This window comes from Aulonocara sp. 'chitande type north' Nkhata Bay, linkage group LG6, assembly GCF_057382095.1.
Source record: "Aulonocara sp. 'chitande type north' Nkhata Bay isolate Kocher_YH1m ecotype deep benthic linkage group LG6, A_spYH_male_GT1.1, whole genome shotgun sequence".
Lineage (NCBI taxonomy): Eukaryota > Metazoa > Chordata > Actinopteri > Cichliformes > Cichlidae > Aulonocara > Aulonocara sp. 'chitande type north' Nkhata Bay.
This window is the reverse complement of record NC_141349.1, coordinates 4,251,254-4,270,381: the sequence shown is the minus strand read 5'-3', so window position 1 is coordinate 4,270,381 and position 19,128 is coordinate 4,251,254. Positions and strand designations below refer to the sequence as shown.

The 19,128-nt window shown below is 43.3% G+C and overlaps 1 protein-coding gene and 1 pseudogene across 1 annotated transcript; one reads left to right on the top strand and one right to left on the bottom strand.

Moving 5' to 3' along the window:
- Positions 1 to 1,774: 1,774 nt before the first annotated feature.
- Positions 1,775 to 2,240, bottom strand: LOC147327048 (histone H3-like). The gene has a single exon (XM_086297460.1). The coding sequence runs from the start codon at positions 2,238 to 2,240 to the stop codon at positions 1,818 to 1,820; it is 423 nt and encodes a 140-aa protein (XP_086153586.1). The 3' UTR covers positions 1,775 to 1,817.
- Positions 2,241 to 2,571: 331 nt separating this feature from the next.
- On the top strand, positions 2,572 to 3,825 carry LOC147327047 (pre-mRNA-splicing factor SLU7 pseudogene; annotated as a pseudogene).
- Positions 3,826 to 19,128: the final 15,303 nt, after the last annotated feature.

Below are 19,128 nucleotides of genomic sequence, written 5' to 3'. Positions count from 1 at the left end.
GAAAATGCTTAAGATGTGACTACAGTAGTGAATTGGGCCTCAGCAGCAGCAGTGTTTCTTTGGGGCAGTGAGCTTTGTTATCTTCACACCATGCTGGCGTTTTCAAGTGATGATGATGACATTTACAGTTTTTTCTGATTGCTTAAGCACATTTTTTGTAACTATTGGCTAATTTTGCAAAACTCTTCACACAAATAAGAAAACCTGTCACCCAATAATCAAAACATTGTAGTTCTCTTGCAAAAGCAAACACAGCTAGATTAACTCTTCACACCTTCGTAAAAATGGTGTTTCCGTATCAAACAGTACACACAAGCCATCATCTACTAAGCACACAATGCGCCAACTGCACACTGATGGTATGAATACAAAACACATCTGGCTTTTGCTTTCTCTGTGTACAGATGTCAATTTGAGGTCACACCTTGTCATAGTGTCATGTAAACATACAAGGATCCAAACGTCAAGTATTGGTGTTTATTAACACTCATCAAAACCAAGACAAAGTCAGAACACAAAATAGGAATTCCACAAATAAAAGGGGAAAAAAAAAACAAAAAAAAAACACCACACAGACAATCAGCCTACATCATGTCGTCTTTCTGGGTCCGGCCACGTCGCCTGCGATATCCTCCAGTCCAAGGCACCGGGGAAAATATCTCCTTGAATGCTGTATCCAGGCCTGACATGATGCCTGGTCAATATCTCCACATGCCTCCTCCATTGCCTGTAAAAGGGCTACCTGTTGATGAGGATGACGGTCATACACTTTCCAGCACCAGGCAGAGAAGAACTCCTCGATGGGATTCAAGAATGGAGAGTATGGAGGGAGGTTGAGTGCCATGAAGGATGGTTGGTCTGTAAACCAGTTGCGGACCAAAGCAGCCCTATGGAAACTAACATTGTCCCATATGATGACATATCGGGTCTGCTCTGGTCTCTGAACAGTGAGCATGTCATGCAAGGTGTCCAGGAATGCAATAATGTGTGCAGTGTTGTATGGGCCTATGGTTGCATGATGGTGAACAACACCATTTTGGCTTATAGCTGCACACATGGTTATGTTACCACCACGTTGTCCTGGGACATTGATGATGGCACGGTGTCCAATAATGTTCCTGCCACGTCTCCTGGTTTTACTGAGGTTAAAACCGGCCTCATTTACAAAAAGTAGCTCATGTCCCATTGCATCTGCTTCTAGTTCCATCACTCTCTGGACAAGACAAAACAAATGCAACACATCAGGCCCATGCACAGCACTACAGTATGCACCTCCAAATTCAGAACCAATGACACTAGCTTACCTGCACGTAGTCATATCGCAGTTGCTTTACACGTTCTGTGTTTCTCTCGAAAGGAACTCTGTAAATTTGCTTCATTCTTATTCTGTGGCGCGCAAGTACACAACTTAGTGCAAGCATTTCTGCACTGTGTATATTACTCTTACTGCTCCTTCCATTGTACTCCACATAGACAGCTTACCTGTGGCCTGTTTATAGTGCTTAGGCTGATTGCAAAGTGGACTAATTATCTAAAACAGTTTTCACATGTGAAAGTGTGCCAGACAGTTGGCAAATTAGTGTTAATGATAGCCATACATGTGTATACTTTTGCTAGGAGTGTGTTGGAAATTTGGTAATTGGGTGTTGTGCAGTGAATTGTGCCTACAGTTTTGCAAAGTGTGTGTTACAAAATTGCAAACTGAGTGCAAAGCAGTTTTTGTGCTTTTAGTTTTGCAAACTCAGTGAGTGGTTTTGCTATAAGTCTGAATAGTTTTAGAAATTGTGCTACAGGAATCACAGTTAGGGTTTAAGCATTCAGAAAAAACTGTAAGCCCTCTCTCCGCGGATGCGGCGAGCCAGCTGAATGTCTTTGGGCATGATGGTGACCCTCTTGGCGTGGATGGCGCACAGGTTGGTGTCCTCGAAGAGTCCGACCAGGTAAGCCTCGCTGGCCTCCTGCAGAGCCATGACAGCGGAGCTCTGGAAGCGCAAGTCGGTCTTGAAATCCTGAGCGATCTCACGGACCAGGCGCTGGAAGGGCAGCTTGCGAATGAGCAGCTCGGTGGACTTCTGGTAACGGCGGATCTCGCGCAGAGCCACGGTGCCGGGCCTGTAACGGTGAGGCTTCTTGACGCCTCCGGTGGCCGGGGCGCTCTTACGAGCGGCCTTGGTGGCCAGCTGCTTCCTGGGGGCTTTGCCGCCAGTGGATTTGCGAGCGGTCTGCTTGGTTCTTGCCATTCTTTCTATCTTTAACTTTCCTGCGTTTAAAACAGAAAATGTAACAAGCGGAGGAGACTCGCCGCTCTTAAAGTGTGTGACTGGCCGTGACGCGGTGCCGCTGCGGCTCGTGATTGGTGAGGGGCTCCACGTGGTGCTCAGCACCGCTCAGAGTAGCACCGCCCCGCCTAGGTGTGCTCATTGGAGGAAGGTGCTTTGAAAAGGCGCGCTGCCGCGAGCCTGTCTGCGTGTGTGACGAAGCCGCCCGCGCTCTGCGGAAATAAAAGCCAGGCTCGGTGCCGATCGGGCCACATTTCCTTTGAGTGTTGACACTGCGAAGAGAAGGTTCAAAATGAGTGGGCGTGGCAAAACCGAGAAGATGACCAGAGAGGATTGGCATGACAGTGAAGATGAGGATGAAGACAAATATGCAGATGACATCGACATGCCCGGTCAGAACTTTGACTCCAAGAGACGAATCACTGTCAGGAATCTGCGTATCAGAGAAGACACAGCTAAATACTTGAGAAATCTGGATCCAAATTCAGCGTACTACGATCCAAAGACGCGAGCAATGAGAGAGAACCCGTACTCCAACACTGGCAAGAACCCTGATGAAGTGGGGTACGCTGGAGACAACTTTGTTCGCTACAGTGGAGCCACAATTTCCATGGCTCAAACACAATTGTTTGCCTGGGAGGCTTATGAGAAAGGCTCCGAGGTGCATCTGCAGGCTGACCCCACCAAACTGGAGCTGCTACATCGTTCCTTCAAGGTCAAGAAGGAGGACTTCAAAGAAGAACAGAGGGAGAGCATCCTGGAGAAGTATGGAGGCCAGAAGCATTTGGATGCACCACCGCGGGAGTTGCTGTCTGCCCAGACGGAGGACTACGTGGAGTATTCGCGTCACGGCGCTGTGCTGAAAGGACTCGAAAAGGCTGTCGCTCGCTCCAAATATGAGGAGGACGTGCTCATCAACAACCACACTTGTATTTGGAGTTCCTACTGGAAAGACGGCTTCTGGGGGTACAAGTGTTGCCACTCCATGGTCAAACAGAGTTATTGCACAGGATCAGCTGGAATTGGAATTAACAACTCAGAGTGCACTCCATTTGAAGAGGCAATAACTGAGCCACAGGAGGAGGAACAGCCCAAGACTCTGCTAGAAATGCATCAAGATAAGATGAAAGAGAAGAAGAAGAACAAAAAGAACAAGAAGCGCGACTCCGACAGCAGTGATTCGGAGGATGAGGAGAAGAAGAAGGAAAAGCTGAAGAAGGCTCTAGAAGCAGAGGAAAAGCGGGTGAAGCAGGTGGAGATGCTAATGCAGCTGGATGAGAGGAAGAGGCCGTACAACAGCTTGTTTGAAGTAAAGGCGCCCACTGAGGAGGAGATGGAGGCCTTCCGCATGAAACGCAGCAGGCCAGATGATCCCATGGCTTCCTTCTTGGGACAGTGACCTTTTCAGTCCCGGCAGATTCCCCTAAACTCTCCCCAAGGACTCTACTAGAGCAGCTGCTCAGTAAAATATAAAATCCCACATTCACTCAAGTTTTGTGTTTTGGAAAGAAGTGCTGGAGAAACTGTACAGTATTTTGTAAAAGTTAATGTTAACACATTGTTTTGAAGCTGCATGTCCATAAAATGTAGAACAACAATAAAAAAGGTGTTTCACTTCAACAGGAGACATTTAAATACTTTCAAAGCTTTCAAATTCAGTCTTTACAGGAAACATGAGAAACGTAACTGCATTTCTTTTTATAATAAAATCCATTTGCCTGGAAAAAAAAAAAAGAAGCAAAACCAGAGGCAAAGCCAGAGCTTCATCCCGTGCCGGGCTCCAGTTCCCCGTGGGTTGTGTCCACAGGCTGCTGCGCAAAGGCAACTATGTGCAGCGCAGGCACGTGCAGAGGGGTGGGGGGCTAGAGGGGCTTGAGCACCCGCCCCTTTCCTGATGGGTACCCAAGGTGCCCTTTTGTTGAGGCAACTTTTTTTTAAAAAATTCTTATTTTTTTTTTTTATGTATGTGTGTGTGCGTGCGGAGTCCTGTCTGTGCCCCTCAACAATAATATTTAACTAGTAATCACAGTTTTGCTAAATAAAAGGATCTGGCTTGCATCAGTCACATGATCACATTTAACCAATGATCGCCCTTGACGGCAGAACGCGCTGGTTACGAGCCGGGAACGAGCTCACTAAGAGCACGCGCATTTTTAGCGGTCCGGAGCTGTAGGAGAAACACAAGTTAACTCAGAGACACAGACTGATGCGACAAAACCAGTAAGTAGGTGTGTAGCGTAAACTGTAGTGTGTAGCACCCAGGAGTATTGGCTTATTGGGCGACAGTATGCCACGGAGTATGTGGCACGGACTACGCACCATTACGGACTACAAAGCCAGGGACATTGCGCCGATCAACGCCGACTCTGCATTCACCAACGAGCTGAATCGGTTCTACGCCCGTTTCGAGGTTAACCAGGCGGCTAATGCTATCTACCACCTGGCTACCGAGGACAGTGACGTCATCAGCGAGAGACCGGTGACCAGCATCGCGGAGCGTGACGTCCGAGCGGCACTGAGGAGAGTGAACACAAGGAAAGCGGCGGGGCCAGATGGCATCACCGGCCGTCTGCTGCGCTGCTGTGCTGACCAGCTAGCAGGTGTGTTCACTTACATCTTCAACGAGTCCCTGGCGAAGTCTGTGGTCCCCACATGCTTCAAAAGATCCACCATCATCCCTGTGCCCAAGAACAGCAAACCCTCATCTCTGAACGATTACCGGCCAGTTGCACTGACCTCGGTAGTAATGAAGGTGTTTGAGAGGCTGCTGAAGAACATCTCCTCCTCCATCCCAGACACCACAGATCCGCTGCAGTTCGCCTACAGATCCAACAGATCCACAGAGGATGCCATCGCCCACGTCCTACACACCACTCTCAGCCACGTGGACAAGAAACAGGGTAACTATGTGCGAATGCTGTTTGTTGATTACAGTTCAGCGTTTAACACAATAGTGCCCTGCAGACTGTTCACAAAGCTGAGGGATCTGGGACTCAACAGCCGTCTGTGTGCATGGGTGTTGGACTTCCTCACTGGCAGAACTCAGGTGGTGAGGGTGGGCAGGTGCTTCTCCAACAGCATCACCATCAACACAGGAGCACCTCAGGGATGTGTCCTCTCGCCACTGCTCTACTCCCTCTACACTTCAGACTGTGTGGCCACCCATGGCTCCAACACCATTGTGAAGTTTGCTGACGACACAGTGGTGTTGGGTGCCATCTCCAACAACGATGAGGCGGCCTACATGGATGAAGTGAAGAATCTGGCATCGTGGTGCCAGGACAACCACCTCCAGCTGAACGTCAGCAAGACCAAGGAGCTGGTGGTGGACTTCAGAAGGGGTCAGCACAGAGACTACAAGCCCATTATCATCAATGGAGCTCCAGTGGAGAGGGTGCAGTCCTTCAAGTATCTTGGTGTCCACATCCCCTCAGACCTGACATGGGCTGCCCACATTCAGGTCCAGACCAAAAAGGCTAGGCAGCGCCTGTATCACCTTCGACAACTGAGGAAGTTCAGGGTCTCTCCAAAGATCCTCAGGATTTTCTATACAGGCGCTGTGGAGAGCATCCTCACACAGAACATGACATCGTGGTTCGGGAACAGCTGTGTGAAGGACCAAAAAGCTCTCCAGAGAGTGATCCGTACAGCAGAACGCTGCTGCAGGATTGCTCTCCCCCCGCTTCAGGACACCTACACCAGGAGATGCCGGACTAGAGCAGCGCAGATACTGAAGGACCCGTCCCATCCTGGCAACAAACTGTTCCAACTTCTGCAATCTGGTAGAAGGTTCCGCATCTTCCGGGCAAGGACAGAGAGACTCAAGAGGAGCTTCTATCCCCAAGCCATTCGTGCCCTAAACACACACACCCGCCCTCTCACATCATCTATAATTGACTGAGACAGGACTCTTCCAGACACTAAACCAAGGCACAATGTACATTTCAAATTCCTTTAATTTTAAATATGTTTATATTGTCTATCCTGTAAAATAGTCAGATGTCTATTCATATTAATGTACAGAATTCACCTGCTTGCTGCTACTACTGCACATTCACCCAGTGTATATACTATATAGGGTGGCTGTAGCTCAGGTGGCAGAGCAGGTCAGCCACTAATCAGAAAGTCGGTGGTTCGATCCCAGGCTGCCTCCTGGCTGCATGCCAAATATCCTTGGGCAAGATACTAACCCTGTGTTTGCCTACTGGTGGTGGTCAGAGGGCCCAGTGGCGCCAGTGTCCGGCAGCCTCGCCTCTGTCAGTGCGCCCCAGGGCAGCTGTGGCTACAATGTAGCTTGCCATCGTGAATGTGTGTGTGAATGGGTGAATGACTGAATGTAGTGTGAAGCGCTTTGGGGTCCTTAGGGACTAGAAAAGCGCTATACGGATGTCATCCAGGGAAGGACGGACGTTGTTTTGCTGTGCTGTATTTTAATGTGAAGTGTACATATTTATTTTTTATATTGCATGCATTGGTTATATTTTTGTGCAGTGTTTTATTTAGTTTGCATGTTTTAGTTGCCGGCAAATTGTCCTGGAGAGACTCCGCCTTTTCCCCCGTTTTTACTAATTGGACACACCTGAGAGAAAAGAAAAGGTAATTTACAGAGTGCTCAAGGACACATAAGAGGTTTGGAGCCGGTGTTCAACAAAAAATGTAACACGGAGAATGCGAGACAGACAGAGGAAAGACACAGACGATCAGAGAGTAGAGATGATCAGATGGAGCAGACGACCAGCGACTGGGAAGAGAGATTACCAGCGACTGGAAAGGGGAAACGATCAGAGGAAAAAAAGGCAGATGACCAGCGACTAGGGACGCGTAGCGGCAGTCTGGTGGCAATAACGACAAGAGCCAGCTCGTGCACTGCGGGAGAACAGAAGCAGTGAGACCGCGGTGCCGATTGCAGTTTGAGGAAGCGGCGGGCGGAGTTGAGAGCTCTGCCCACCCGGGTAAGTCTTTGACTTATCCTTTTTATAAAGTAAACTGCCAAAGGAATAGTGACTGCCGCTCCCTCCCTTTCTTCAGTGCATCAGGACGTGGAATGCGGGGAGGAAGGCGAGGACTCCGCTGGGTTTCCCTCTTTTAATACTACGCTGGACCTCTTAGTTTTCTGTGACTTTTAGGCCGTGGTGGATTCCACTGGACTTCTAATGTTGTGTGTTATTGATTTTTATTGTGTCTTCCCTTGGCCAAGGTTGTTTTAATTCATTTTATATTTTTAACTATTTAAACATAATAAATTATATTTTTAATTCTACAGTTTTGTTTCGTGTGCTTTTCCCTCGGCGGCTCCACTGCTCTGCCCGCTTTGAGGAAGGTTTCCTTCCTTTTAAAAAACACAAATCACCTGTGGAAAGAAGATAAGAGAAAGATAAAACTCAGCCTTTCCGCACCGGTGTCACACAAATGCAGGCCATATATATATATATATATATATATATATGTATATGTGTGTGTGTGTGTGTGTGTGTGTGTGTGTTCTTCCTCTACACCCCCCCCCCCCCCCCCCAAATTTTTGCACATGTCGAGGAGCGTGTCAGGTCACATTTCACTGTGTGTTATACTTGTATAACTATGCATGTGACAAATAAAGAACCTTGAACCTTGAACCTTATTACGTACACGTTGGTAAGCTGTCTTGTTGCAACTGATGAACTGAAACAAACGAGCGTGCTGTGTGTGCAACAGCGTGACAAACATTACCTGTCCTTTTATTAACTGCACAAGTAGTGCTGGTCATAGCTGCTGGCTACCTGTGTAAGGCTGTCATGGGTCTGCAGCTCTGTCACCGTTTTAGGGAACATATTTAGTTTTAAAGTACGTTTCCGGGCTTTTCCTGCCTTTCTGGAGGGATTATATTTCACTAAAAACGATCTAATATGCATGTCCACATAATAATTATTATAATTATAATATATTAAAAACACACGCTGTATTTTAAAGAACATACATTAAGAAGCAGATTATATCAGATTTATATTTTAAATAAGACAAAATTTGGATTTTACAGCAGTAAAATTATTGTATCTCTAGAGTTTAAACATGTAATAAGCTTTGCCCTGCACAGAGTGGATAGTGAAACAAATTGAATCATCATAATGACATTATTTCATATTTATTACTTCCCCCTCCTCATTGCTTTATTATTGTAGCTCTAGTAATAAATAATAATGTAAGGATTCTGGATCAGCACCATGATGCCCATAGTATATACAGTATTCTGAAGAAGATCTAAAATGTCACTGTGTGTGCATGTGTGTGTTTTATTTAGATGGATTTAAAAAAAAAATCTCTCTCCCACAATCGATATATGATCCATTGTTGATCTGCACACAGCTGTTGCCACCAACGGCGCACTCGCTTACGTCACTGTCGTGAGACATTCTCGCAAAAAAATCATGGTTTTAGTAACACAGTAACGCAGCGTTCCTACGGGAAAGTAACGGTAATTTAATTACCGATTTTGCAATAGGCAAGGCAAGGCAAGGCAAATTTATTTGTATAGCACAATTCAACAACAAGGTGATTCAAAGTGCTTTACAGAGACATTAGAAACAAAAACAGATAAAAAGCATGATTTAAAATTGATTAAAACAAGCAAACAAACAAACTAACTAAACACACACATTCACATTCACACCTGTTCGCGACGATCTGAACCCTTATTGTAAGGGGAGCTACCAGTCCTTCTGTGGACGAGCTACTTTCTATTTTAAATTCCCTGAATTTAAAATACTCTCTAGACCCAACTGGGGAGCTACCCAGAGCTCCAAACCCACTTAACAAACAAACAAACAAACAAACAAACAAAACAGTATATAAAATCAAAACAGATAAAATCAGAACAGTAGATAAAATCAGTAGTTAATGTAAGTTTTGAAATTTAAGCTTAAAAGTGTGTATTTGGTGCTTTATTCAAATGCAGCTGAGAATAGGTGAGTCTTCAACCTGGATTTAAATAAACTGAGTGTTTCAGCTGATCTGAGGCTTTCTGGGAGTTTGTTCCAGATATAAGGAGCATAAAAGCTGAATGCAGCTTCTCCGTGTCTGGTTCTGACTCTGGGAACTGATAAAAGACCGGATCCAGATGACCTGAGGGATCTGGAAGGTTCATACTGGGTCAGGAGGTCACTGATGTATTTTGGTCCTAAACCATTCAGAGCTTTATAGACCAGCATCAGGACTTTAAAGTCTATCCTCTGACGGACAGGCACCCAGTGTAAAGACCTCAGAGCTGGACTGATGTGGTCCACTTTTTTGGTCTTAGTGAGGACTCGAGCAGCAGAGTTCTGAATGAGCTGTAGTTGTCTGACTGATTTTTTAGGTAGACCTGTAAAGATGCTGTTACAGTAATCAAGCCTACTAAAGATGAATGCATGGACTAGTTTTTCCAGGTCCTGTTGAGACATCAGATCTTTTATCCTTGAAATATTCTTGAGGTGATAGTAAGCTGACTTTGTTATTGTCTTAATGTGTTTTTCTAAGTTTAGGTCTGCATCCATCACTACACCCAAATTTCTCGCCTGGTTTGTGGTTTTTAGATGTATAGATTGAAGTTCTCTGGTGACCTGTAATCGTTTTTCTTTGGCGCCAAAGACTATTACCTCAGTTTTGTTTTTGTTTAGCTGGAGAAAATTGTGGCACAACCAGTCATTAATTTCCTCAATGCATTTACCAAGAGCCTGTACAGGGCCTCGGTCTCCTGGTGACATTGTGATATATATTTGTGTGTCATCTGCATAGCTATGATAGTTTATTTTGTTGTTCTTTATAATCTGTGCCAGTGGGAGCATGTAAATGTTAAACAGAAGGGGTCCCAAGATGGAACCTTGGGGAACTCCACATGTGATACTTGTCTGCTCAGATGTGAAGTTACCTATTGATACAAAGTATTTCCTGTTTTCTAAGTATGTTTTGAACCAGTTTAGTACAGTTCCTGAAAGACCTGTCCAGTTCTCCAGTCGTTTGAGTAATATGTTGTGGTCAACTGTATCAAATGCTGCACTGAGATCCAGTAAAACTAGGACTGACATTTTTCCACTGTCTGTATTCAGACATATGTCATTAAACACTTTGGTCAGAGCGGTTTCAGTGCTGTGGTTCTGTCTAAAACCTGACTGGAAGGCATCGTAGCAATTATTCTGTTTTAAGAAGTAACTGAGCTGTTGAGAAACTGCTTTTTCAATGATCTTACTTAAAAATGGGAGATTTGAGATCGGCCTGTAGTTGTTCATTTGTGTCTTGTCAAGATTGTCCTTTTTCAGTATAGGTTTGATTACAGCAGTTTTTAGTGGTTCTGGAAACACACCTGATAATAAAGAAAAGTTGACGATCTGTAACAGGTCTGACTCTAAAGTCTTTGAGACCTTTTTGAAAAAACTTGTTGGCAGGACATCTAAACAGCAGGAGGAGGAGTTCAGTTGACCTAAGATGTCCTCCAGGTCTTTGCTGTTAATCGGGTGAAACTGTTTCATGGTGTTTAAACAGTTTTTCGGTGGACACAGTACATATCCTGGATCTGCTGTTGATGTACCAATTGCTTGTCTAATTTTTTGGATTTTTTCTGTGAAGAATTTGGCAAAGTCATTGCAGGCCATGGTCGAATGAAGTTCAGCTGCCACTGACACAGGAGGGTTTGTTAGCTTGTCAACTGTAGAAAATAAGACCCGAGCATTATGGCTGTTTTTAGTGATGATGTCAGAGAAGTAGGACCTCCTTGCACTCCTCAGTTGTAAATTATAATTGTGAAGTTTCTCTTTAGAGATGTCATAATGAACCTGGAGGTTTGTTTTTCTCCATCTGCGCTCAGCTTTCCTACACTCTCTTTTTTCATTTTTCACCAGTGTGGAGTTTCTCCATGGAGACTTTTTCCTTCCAGAGATAACCTTCACCTTAATGGGAGCAATAGTGTCCATTACATTTAACATGTTAGCATTGAAGCTATTGACGAGCTCATTGACTGACCCTCTGGACAGGTCAGGTGTTAATGGGAAGACCTGGTTAAAAATCGCACTACTGTGTTCAGTTATACACCGTTTTGTGATCACTGTTGTTGATATATTTATGTGGGCTGAGATTTTACTTTCAAAGAAAACACAGTAATGATCAGACACGCCCACATCAGACACAGTAACCTTTGAAATGCTCAGGCCTTTGGAGATCAGTAGGTCAAGAGTGTGTCCTCTATTATGTGTGGCCTCTGTTACTTGCTGAGTCAGCCCAAAGTTGCCCAGAGTGTTACTCAGGTCTTTAGTCCCTTTGTCCTGAGGGTTGTCCACATGGATGTTAAAATCCCCAACAATAATTACACAGTCAAAATCAACACAGATCACAGACAGCAGTTCACTGAGGTCATTAAAAAAGTCTGTGCAGTATTTGGGAGGCCTGTAAACATTAAGAAACACAACTTTGGATGGGGCCTTCAGCTGTAAAGCCACATATTCAAAAGACTGAAAACTTCCAGGAGATAGCTGCTTACATTGAAATGATTCATTAAATAAGACAGCAACCCCTCCTCCTCTCCTGCTCACCCTGGCCTCACTGATAAAACTGTAGTTAGGAGGGGTCGTCTCGATGAGAACAGCTCCACTGTTACTTTGGTCCAACCAAGTTTCAGTTAAAAACATAAAATCAAGGCTGTGCTCAGTGATTAAATCATTAATTAAAAATGTTTTCCCAGCTAGAGATCTAATGTTTAATAAAGCCAACTTAAGTGTTTTAGAGGCATTACTTGTCCCCTCATGTTTGGGAGCAGTCTGTGGCACACAAGGTATGTTTACTATGTTTAAAGATCTTTTAGAGTGCACCTCTCTGTGTTTTGACCAGGCCACATGTCTCCTGTCACCTAAAAGTACAGAGATTTTAAAACCTTCTAGTAAACAGGGTCCCCGCTTCTCCTGGGAAAAGTCACCACTGCCATAATCCTCGCAGCCCGGACCCTTCACACATCACACATCAGACTGCGGAGACAGAGCATGAAGGTGGTAAGGAGGAACTAAGGGGGGCAAGGCTGGGCAATGTGACTTCGATTGCTCTGTTGAGGGTGGGGCTCGATGGCGAACCTTTGGCCGCTCTGGTGGGGGTTTATGGGGGACAAAAAGGGATTGGGCCGGGGGGTAGATCTGAGCCCAGCATTGACCCGCTCCATCATCTCCTCAGTGAATTTCAGGTGTGGGGAGGAGGGAGAAAGGGAGGGGGAGGAGGGTGATGGCCTGTCAGGGGTTTGGGGGACTGGGGAAGATCGTGGTCCCTGGTCCTGGTCGTTGGTGTTGTTGAGAGAGTTGGAGGCAAATAGGGACCCCTCTTCTTGCCTCAGATGTCTCTCCTTTCTGAGGCTCTTCCCAGGTGGGGGCAAATGGAGCTCCTCCTCAAGGTTTCTGCTGGGCTTTGTCTGTTCTTGGAGTACTGTTTGTTCCTCTTTATGAGATAACTCCTTGTTTATCTCAGCCTTGGCACCAAGCACAGATGGATGACGTATGGAATAAAACAAGTTGGAGGTGAACAGTTTCACCCTTGACTTGTTAAAATTAAATCCATTTGCTTTAAACAGATGCCTGCGTTCCCAAAAAATATTAAAGTTGTTGATAAAATGCACTGAGTGGTCAGCACATGCTGATATAAGCCATTTATTCAGTGTAAACAGCCTGCTGAATCTCTCGTCTCCTCCTCTGACCGGCGGTACAGGTCCACTGATGAATACAGCTGCATTCAGAGAGTTTACAGTATTTAGTAATCCAATAAAGTCCCGTTTCAGAACCTCCGATTGTTGTTTGGACACATCGTTTGACCCTGTATGCAGGACAATGTTTGTCACAGTTGGATATTCATCTGCAATTTGAAGAATTCTCTCCTTCAGGTTGTTGACCATATCCTTAGGAAAGCAGAGGACTTTAGTGTTCTTACCGCACATCCTTTGTACATCCTTTACGGCAGAGTCACCCACAATCAGAGTTTCAGGCCTAGCCTTTAGATTTCCCTGTGGTCTTTTACTTTTCAACAGATTTTCAGACCTTACTTCGCTGCTTTTAGATGGATGGTTGTCCGATATAGATCCAGGGTCCTTTGATAGTGGAGCAAATCTGTTCTGCAGTTTCACATTCAGTTGTTTTGGAGGTTTGTTGTTAACCTTCCTATTCACGGTTGTCCAGTCCTGTTTCCTCTCGTATACAGGGGTAGAAGAGCTTCTCTGTCTCGTAGGAAGTGAAGGCCAGTCGGTTTCAGAGATTTCAGCTCGCTGTGCCCTGCCTGTGATACGTCCTCCCCCTTCCAGGAGACATGATTTATGTCTTGGTTTTGCACCAAGACAGTCCAAGGGGGGGATTATCACTTGAGGATTTATAATAATGCACAGAGTCTACTTTCTTGGTCATGTTATCTGTGCTCCTTAGCTGTGTACTAGCTTGCTCATCGCCATTGTTTTGAATCAAAGGCAAGGTTGTTTCATTTCCACACAGTCCATTTACCTCCACGTTTACTTCTAAGCGATGAATTTTTGTCTCCAGTACTACAATCTTCTGCAGGAGGCTGTGGTAGTCATCTGTGGAGAGGGAAGGCATCTTGTTGCTAGTTAGCCTAGCGGTTAGCACCTTTCCAGGCTATAGAGGCTGTTCGGTGCCCAAATGCTGTAATCAGGCTTCAGCTGTGTCTAGGCCACAGACACACGGAGCGCTGAGGATAAGGTAACTATAAAAATGTTGCTGTTTCTGTTAAGAACACTTTAGTCCTAATGATCTATAAGTGTCCAGAAGCTATCGCAGGTAAGCTCATACGGAAAAAAGGGAAAAAATCAGCATAAAAATCAATAAAAGAAGAAAAGAAGAAAAGCATTTAAGGAGCAGAGAGATGAAGCGTCCACATTCGCAAAAGGGGAGGGGCAGTTGTAATAGTAATCCCTTACTTTACTCGTTACTTGAAAAAAGTAATCAGATTACAGTAACGCATTACAAGTAACGCGTTACTGCCCATCTCTGCTAGGGAATAAGGAAATACATTTTACTTTACAAAAGGAAATTGAGGATACAAAATAGGGCTGAACGATATATCGCATTTGCGATAATATCGCGACATGATCAAGTGCAATTTTCTAACCGCAAAGGCTGCGATTATACTGCGATTATATTATACAATTCATGGGCTGCATCCTCCTGAGGCCGCATTTGTAGACCGATTACGTCACAGCGACGCGCCGAAGGCTGTCCAAATTACTACCATATCCCAGAATTCATAGCGCGGCCCAGCCAAACTCCAGTTTCCAGCAATGGCGGCCGCTACTAAGTTTTAAAATTACTCATACTAATCTTTCTGGGTCACAAAATAAACTTTTAACATATTTTCAGGCGAGAAAGTAGTTGTGTAAACATCAAATATCTGCTCGGTTTATCAAGATATCCCATATTTGCAAAAGTGCTTCGACGTTTTCAGAGGCGTCTGCTACCCACCAGCTCGACAGCTAGCCGGGAGCTCGAGGGTTACTGATGCGGCCGAGAACGGCACAACTCCCGGCACATCATTTTCAGATCACCGCGGAGTTTCGCTGCTCGGGTTAAACGTAATATATAAGTCACTTAGACAACCTAAAAATGTTATTGTTGGGCTTTTTTCAGTGTTTTGTTTGTTCGTGAGTAAATCGGTTTGGCTGAGATTAAAGTTATTAGATTAGATAAAATAAAACTTTATTAATCCCCCGGGTGGGTTCCTCCTTGGTTTTCACACAGCTGACTAAACGTCAAACAGAAAACTTATTAAACAGAAGTATGAGACAGTCGAGAATTTACACCAGTGTCTGGTTATATTTTAGATAGCAAGAAGCAGACGGCCGAGTTTATTAAACTCCACCGAGACAGCGGTGACGCTAATCAGAACTAGACCGTCCAATTTCACGCCTTTAAACTTTAAAGGCGTGTTTGTGTGTGTGTTTATACAATTGCTATTATGTTTGCACTTTATGTGTAATGTTACTGACTACAGAGATCAGTAAGATGTGTGTGTTTTATTAGTTTTATTTATTTAATATTATTTTTTAATTGAATGACTGTCTAGTAGTTCACAGATGTCGAAAAACTGAGTGTGGTAAAGCCACTGATTTTTTTATGTATATTTCTGCAATCTGCACATTGTACTGACTTTCATTTTAATGTTTACACCAGGGTTCCTTGCCAGCACTTTATGCTCAGATGTTTGTAAGCTAAAAATAAACTATTGTGTATGTTCAAATATACTGTTGTGATTGAAGAAGTTAAATAAAAATGTCAGTCATCAATTCATGCATCACCTCATGTCATCATAACAGAGGTCTGTCTTCCAGGAAAGAACAGTTTAAAATTAATGTAATATAGTATTGGCCATACTATATGATGTATTGCTTGTCTTTGTTTAATAATACAGAAGACAAAGACCTTAAAAAATAATCGCATATCGCATCGCAATCGCAATATTGGGGCAAAAAATCGCAATTAGATTATTTTCCATAATCGTTCAGCCCTAATACAAAAGGTCAAATGATATGTGTCCAATAGAAGGCTTACAGGTAATATTATGCAATATCTATGCACCAAATAAAGAAGATTACAATTTATTTATTTTTTTATGAAGTGAATAAAGTGTCAGGGGATATAGATCAACAAATAATACTGGCAGCATGAATACATCAGTGCTGCAAGACAAAAATGTGAAAACATTTGAAAATAGGCCCATTTGGGAGCCCTTCAAAGTATATATAAGAGGGAAACTGATTGCCCACTCTGCAGAAAAAAAGACAGCACGCTATTGGGATTAAGATATTAGACACTGAAATCATAATAAAAGAGAAAAAGATGGTGGAACAGTTCTCCCTATCACAATATCAAGAACGATAACATCTAGTTATCGACCACTCTCACTAATGAATGCAGATATCAAAATTATAACCAAGACATTAAAATCAGAATTGAGAGAGGAATTGGGCATGGAAATATCAGAATCAATGTGGGACAAATGCCTATCAAAAATTCATTCCTGCTCTGTTAACAGCAGACATCAATTAATACAATTTAAAATTGTCCATCGGCTACATTATTCCAAGGTTCGGCTACACAAAATTTATCCTTCAACTTCCCACATAAGTGACAGATGTAAAACACCAGAGAGTACGCTTTCTGGCATTGCCCCTCATTGACTAATTTTTGGTCCAAAATATTTGATTGGTACTCTAAAGCTTATGGAATTTCCATCTCACCCAATCCAGAAATTGCAGTTTTTGGCTGTGTACGTTCCAGAACTATCCCCGTGACTGTGCGGGTGCCAATCGATCTCGGAATGATGATTGCGAAAAGACTTATTCTAAAGGAATGGAAGTCCACTGCTCCTCCCCCCTTCAGTGTCTGGCTCAATGACATGTTATTCAATTCAATTCAATTCAATTTTATTTATATAGCGCCAAATCACAACAAAAGTCGCCTCAAGGCGCTTCATAGATACAGAGAAAAACCCAACAGTCATATGACCCCCTATGAGCAAGCACTCTGGCGACAGTGGGAAGGAAAAACTCCCTTTTAACAGGAAGAAACCTCTGGCAGAACCAGGCTCAGGGAGGGGCGGCCATCTGTTGCGACCGGTTGGGGTGAGAGAAGGAAGACAGTTATGTTATCAGTCATTCAACTGGAAAAAGTTCGATACCTGCAAACACCTGCAGCAAATGTTTTCTCAAAATCCTGGACTCCGTTTTTTACTCATCTTGAGAAAGCTTACGTTGTATAAACATGTACCATCCATCCATCCATCCATTCGCTTCCGCTTATCCTTTTCAGGGTCGCGGGGGGCGCTGGAGCCTATCCCAGCTGTCATAGGGCGAAAGGCGGGGTACACCCTGGACAGGTCGCCAGTCTGTCGCAGGGCTAACACACAAGGACAGACAACCATTCACACTCACATTCACACCTAGTGGCAATTTGGATTATCCAATTAACCTATCCCTACAAGCTGCATGTCTTTGGACGGTGGGAGGAAGCCGGAGTACCCGGAGGGAACCCACGCAGACACGGGGAGAACATGCAAACTCCACACAGAAAGACCCCGGCCTGATGTTGGAATTGAACTCAGGACCTTCTTGCTGTGCGGCAACAGTGCTAACCACCGTGCCACCGTGCTGCCTAAACATGTACCATGGCACTGCAATTTCCCTGTTTATTACATATTCATGACATTTAATTCATCATGGATACTGGTAGTTTCTAATTTTAATGTTTTCTTTCTTTTCTTTGTTTTTTTTTTGTCTTTCTCTATTGATTATTATTATTGTGCTATTTCTTGTCCTATCATCTCAGCGCCGAGCAGTATTTGTTCGGCGATGGGGTTTTCTATGCTGAAAAAATTAAAATAAAATATTGAAAAAAACAAAAAAAAATCAGAATTGAGAAAGTCATCTCTTTCCTATTTCACCCTGATCAAACACATAGATCTTTTAATTTAATGGTTTCAATACGTCATAAAAATTCAGCCATTATAACTTTAAATGCAGAAAAAGCATTTGATAAAGTAAATTTGTCATTCCTGTCCTTGATATTAAATACATTTAAATTGGAGATTCATTCATAAACTCGTTTAAACTATTTTATACATGACATTCTTGACCTCAAAGAACTTCATCTTACAAGGAGGTACAAGGCAGGGATGTTCACTTTCTCTGTCCTTGTTTTCCATTTTCATTGAACCTGCAATTCATCAAAACTCTACCATAAAAGGAATTAATTTAACAGAACATGAAATTTTGTTTATACGCTGATGATGTTCTCCTATATCCCATATCCCTCAAGGATATGGTTCTTGAGCTCAACTCACACGGAAGGGCAAGGGCTGTACTAAAACTTTGATGCTTTACGATGTTTTCGCTGATGTCAGCCTGTAATTGCTTCAGCTCAAGCTGTTATTGGTATCTACCATCACATAAAATTTGAAAATGATATCTTGAAAACTGTAGACCTTAGAATGCTATCAAACAGACAGACAAACAGAACCAAACACAAACTCACTCACTTCAGGGGATGGATTACATAAAGAGTACACAAGTCACAGGTGAACAGAATCAAACTAACAAGATAGGGATTGTGAGGGAGTAAAACTAAATATAAGGCACAAGAGATAACAGAGTACCAAAATAAAACAGGAAGTAACAAAACAGAAAAATACACGCTGAGTAACTAAAACTTGAAAACAGACTACAAGAAACAGAGGTAGGTAAAATCAATTGAAAATCCAAGGTGTCGTGTAGACCCAGGACCATGACACAAGGACTTAAATATTACCTACAATGAAAGTAAAAAGCAAACCTGAAATACAAAACTCAAAGAACCATAAACTTTACAGAAATTAAAACAACAGGTCAACAATCCAGGACGGTGACAAAAGCAGAAACTCATAATTAGTTAATGTATGTAAAATAAAATACACCTGCCCAGTGAATACACTTGTCTAATATTTGTGTTTTAAGCAATTCCGTTTCAACCATGTTAAGTTTGAAAAAGAAATGTTTAAATGGACCTTTTAATATGACTTACTTTTATTGCATTATTTAGTGTCATTATATGTTAATTAATGCCATGTTAAACTGATTTTGATCACAACACAGTTCACCAAACACCAAACATTTCTCTCAACTCCTTCTCATATAAGTTGAATCTAGTTTGGCTGTATAACAACAAAGGAAGTAAAATGTTATTCCTTTGCACTGTTGATAAGGAGAAATGAAACTCGTACTTTGGCCTGATCCACTATCAATAAAACCTATAACCCTTTACAACCTGCCATAAAATAATATTACTGGGGACAAAAGAGGGCGAGGTAAACAGCAGGTTCCTCTTAACACCTGTTGTTC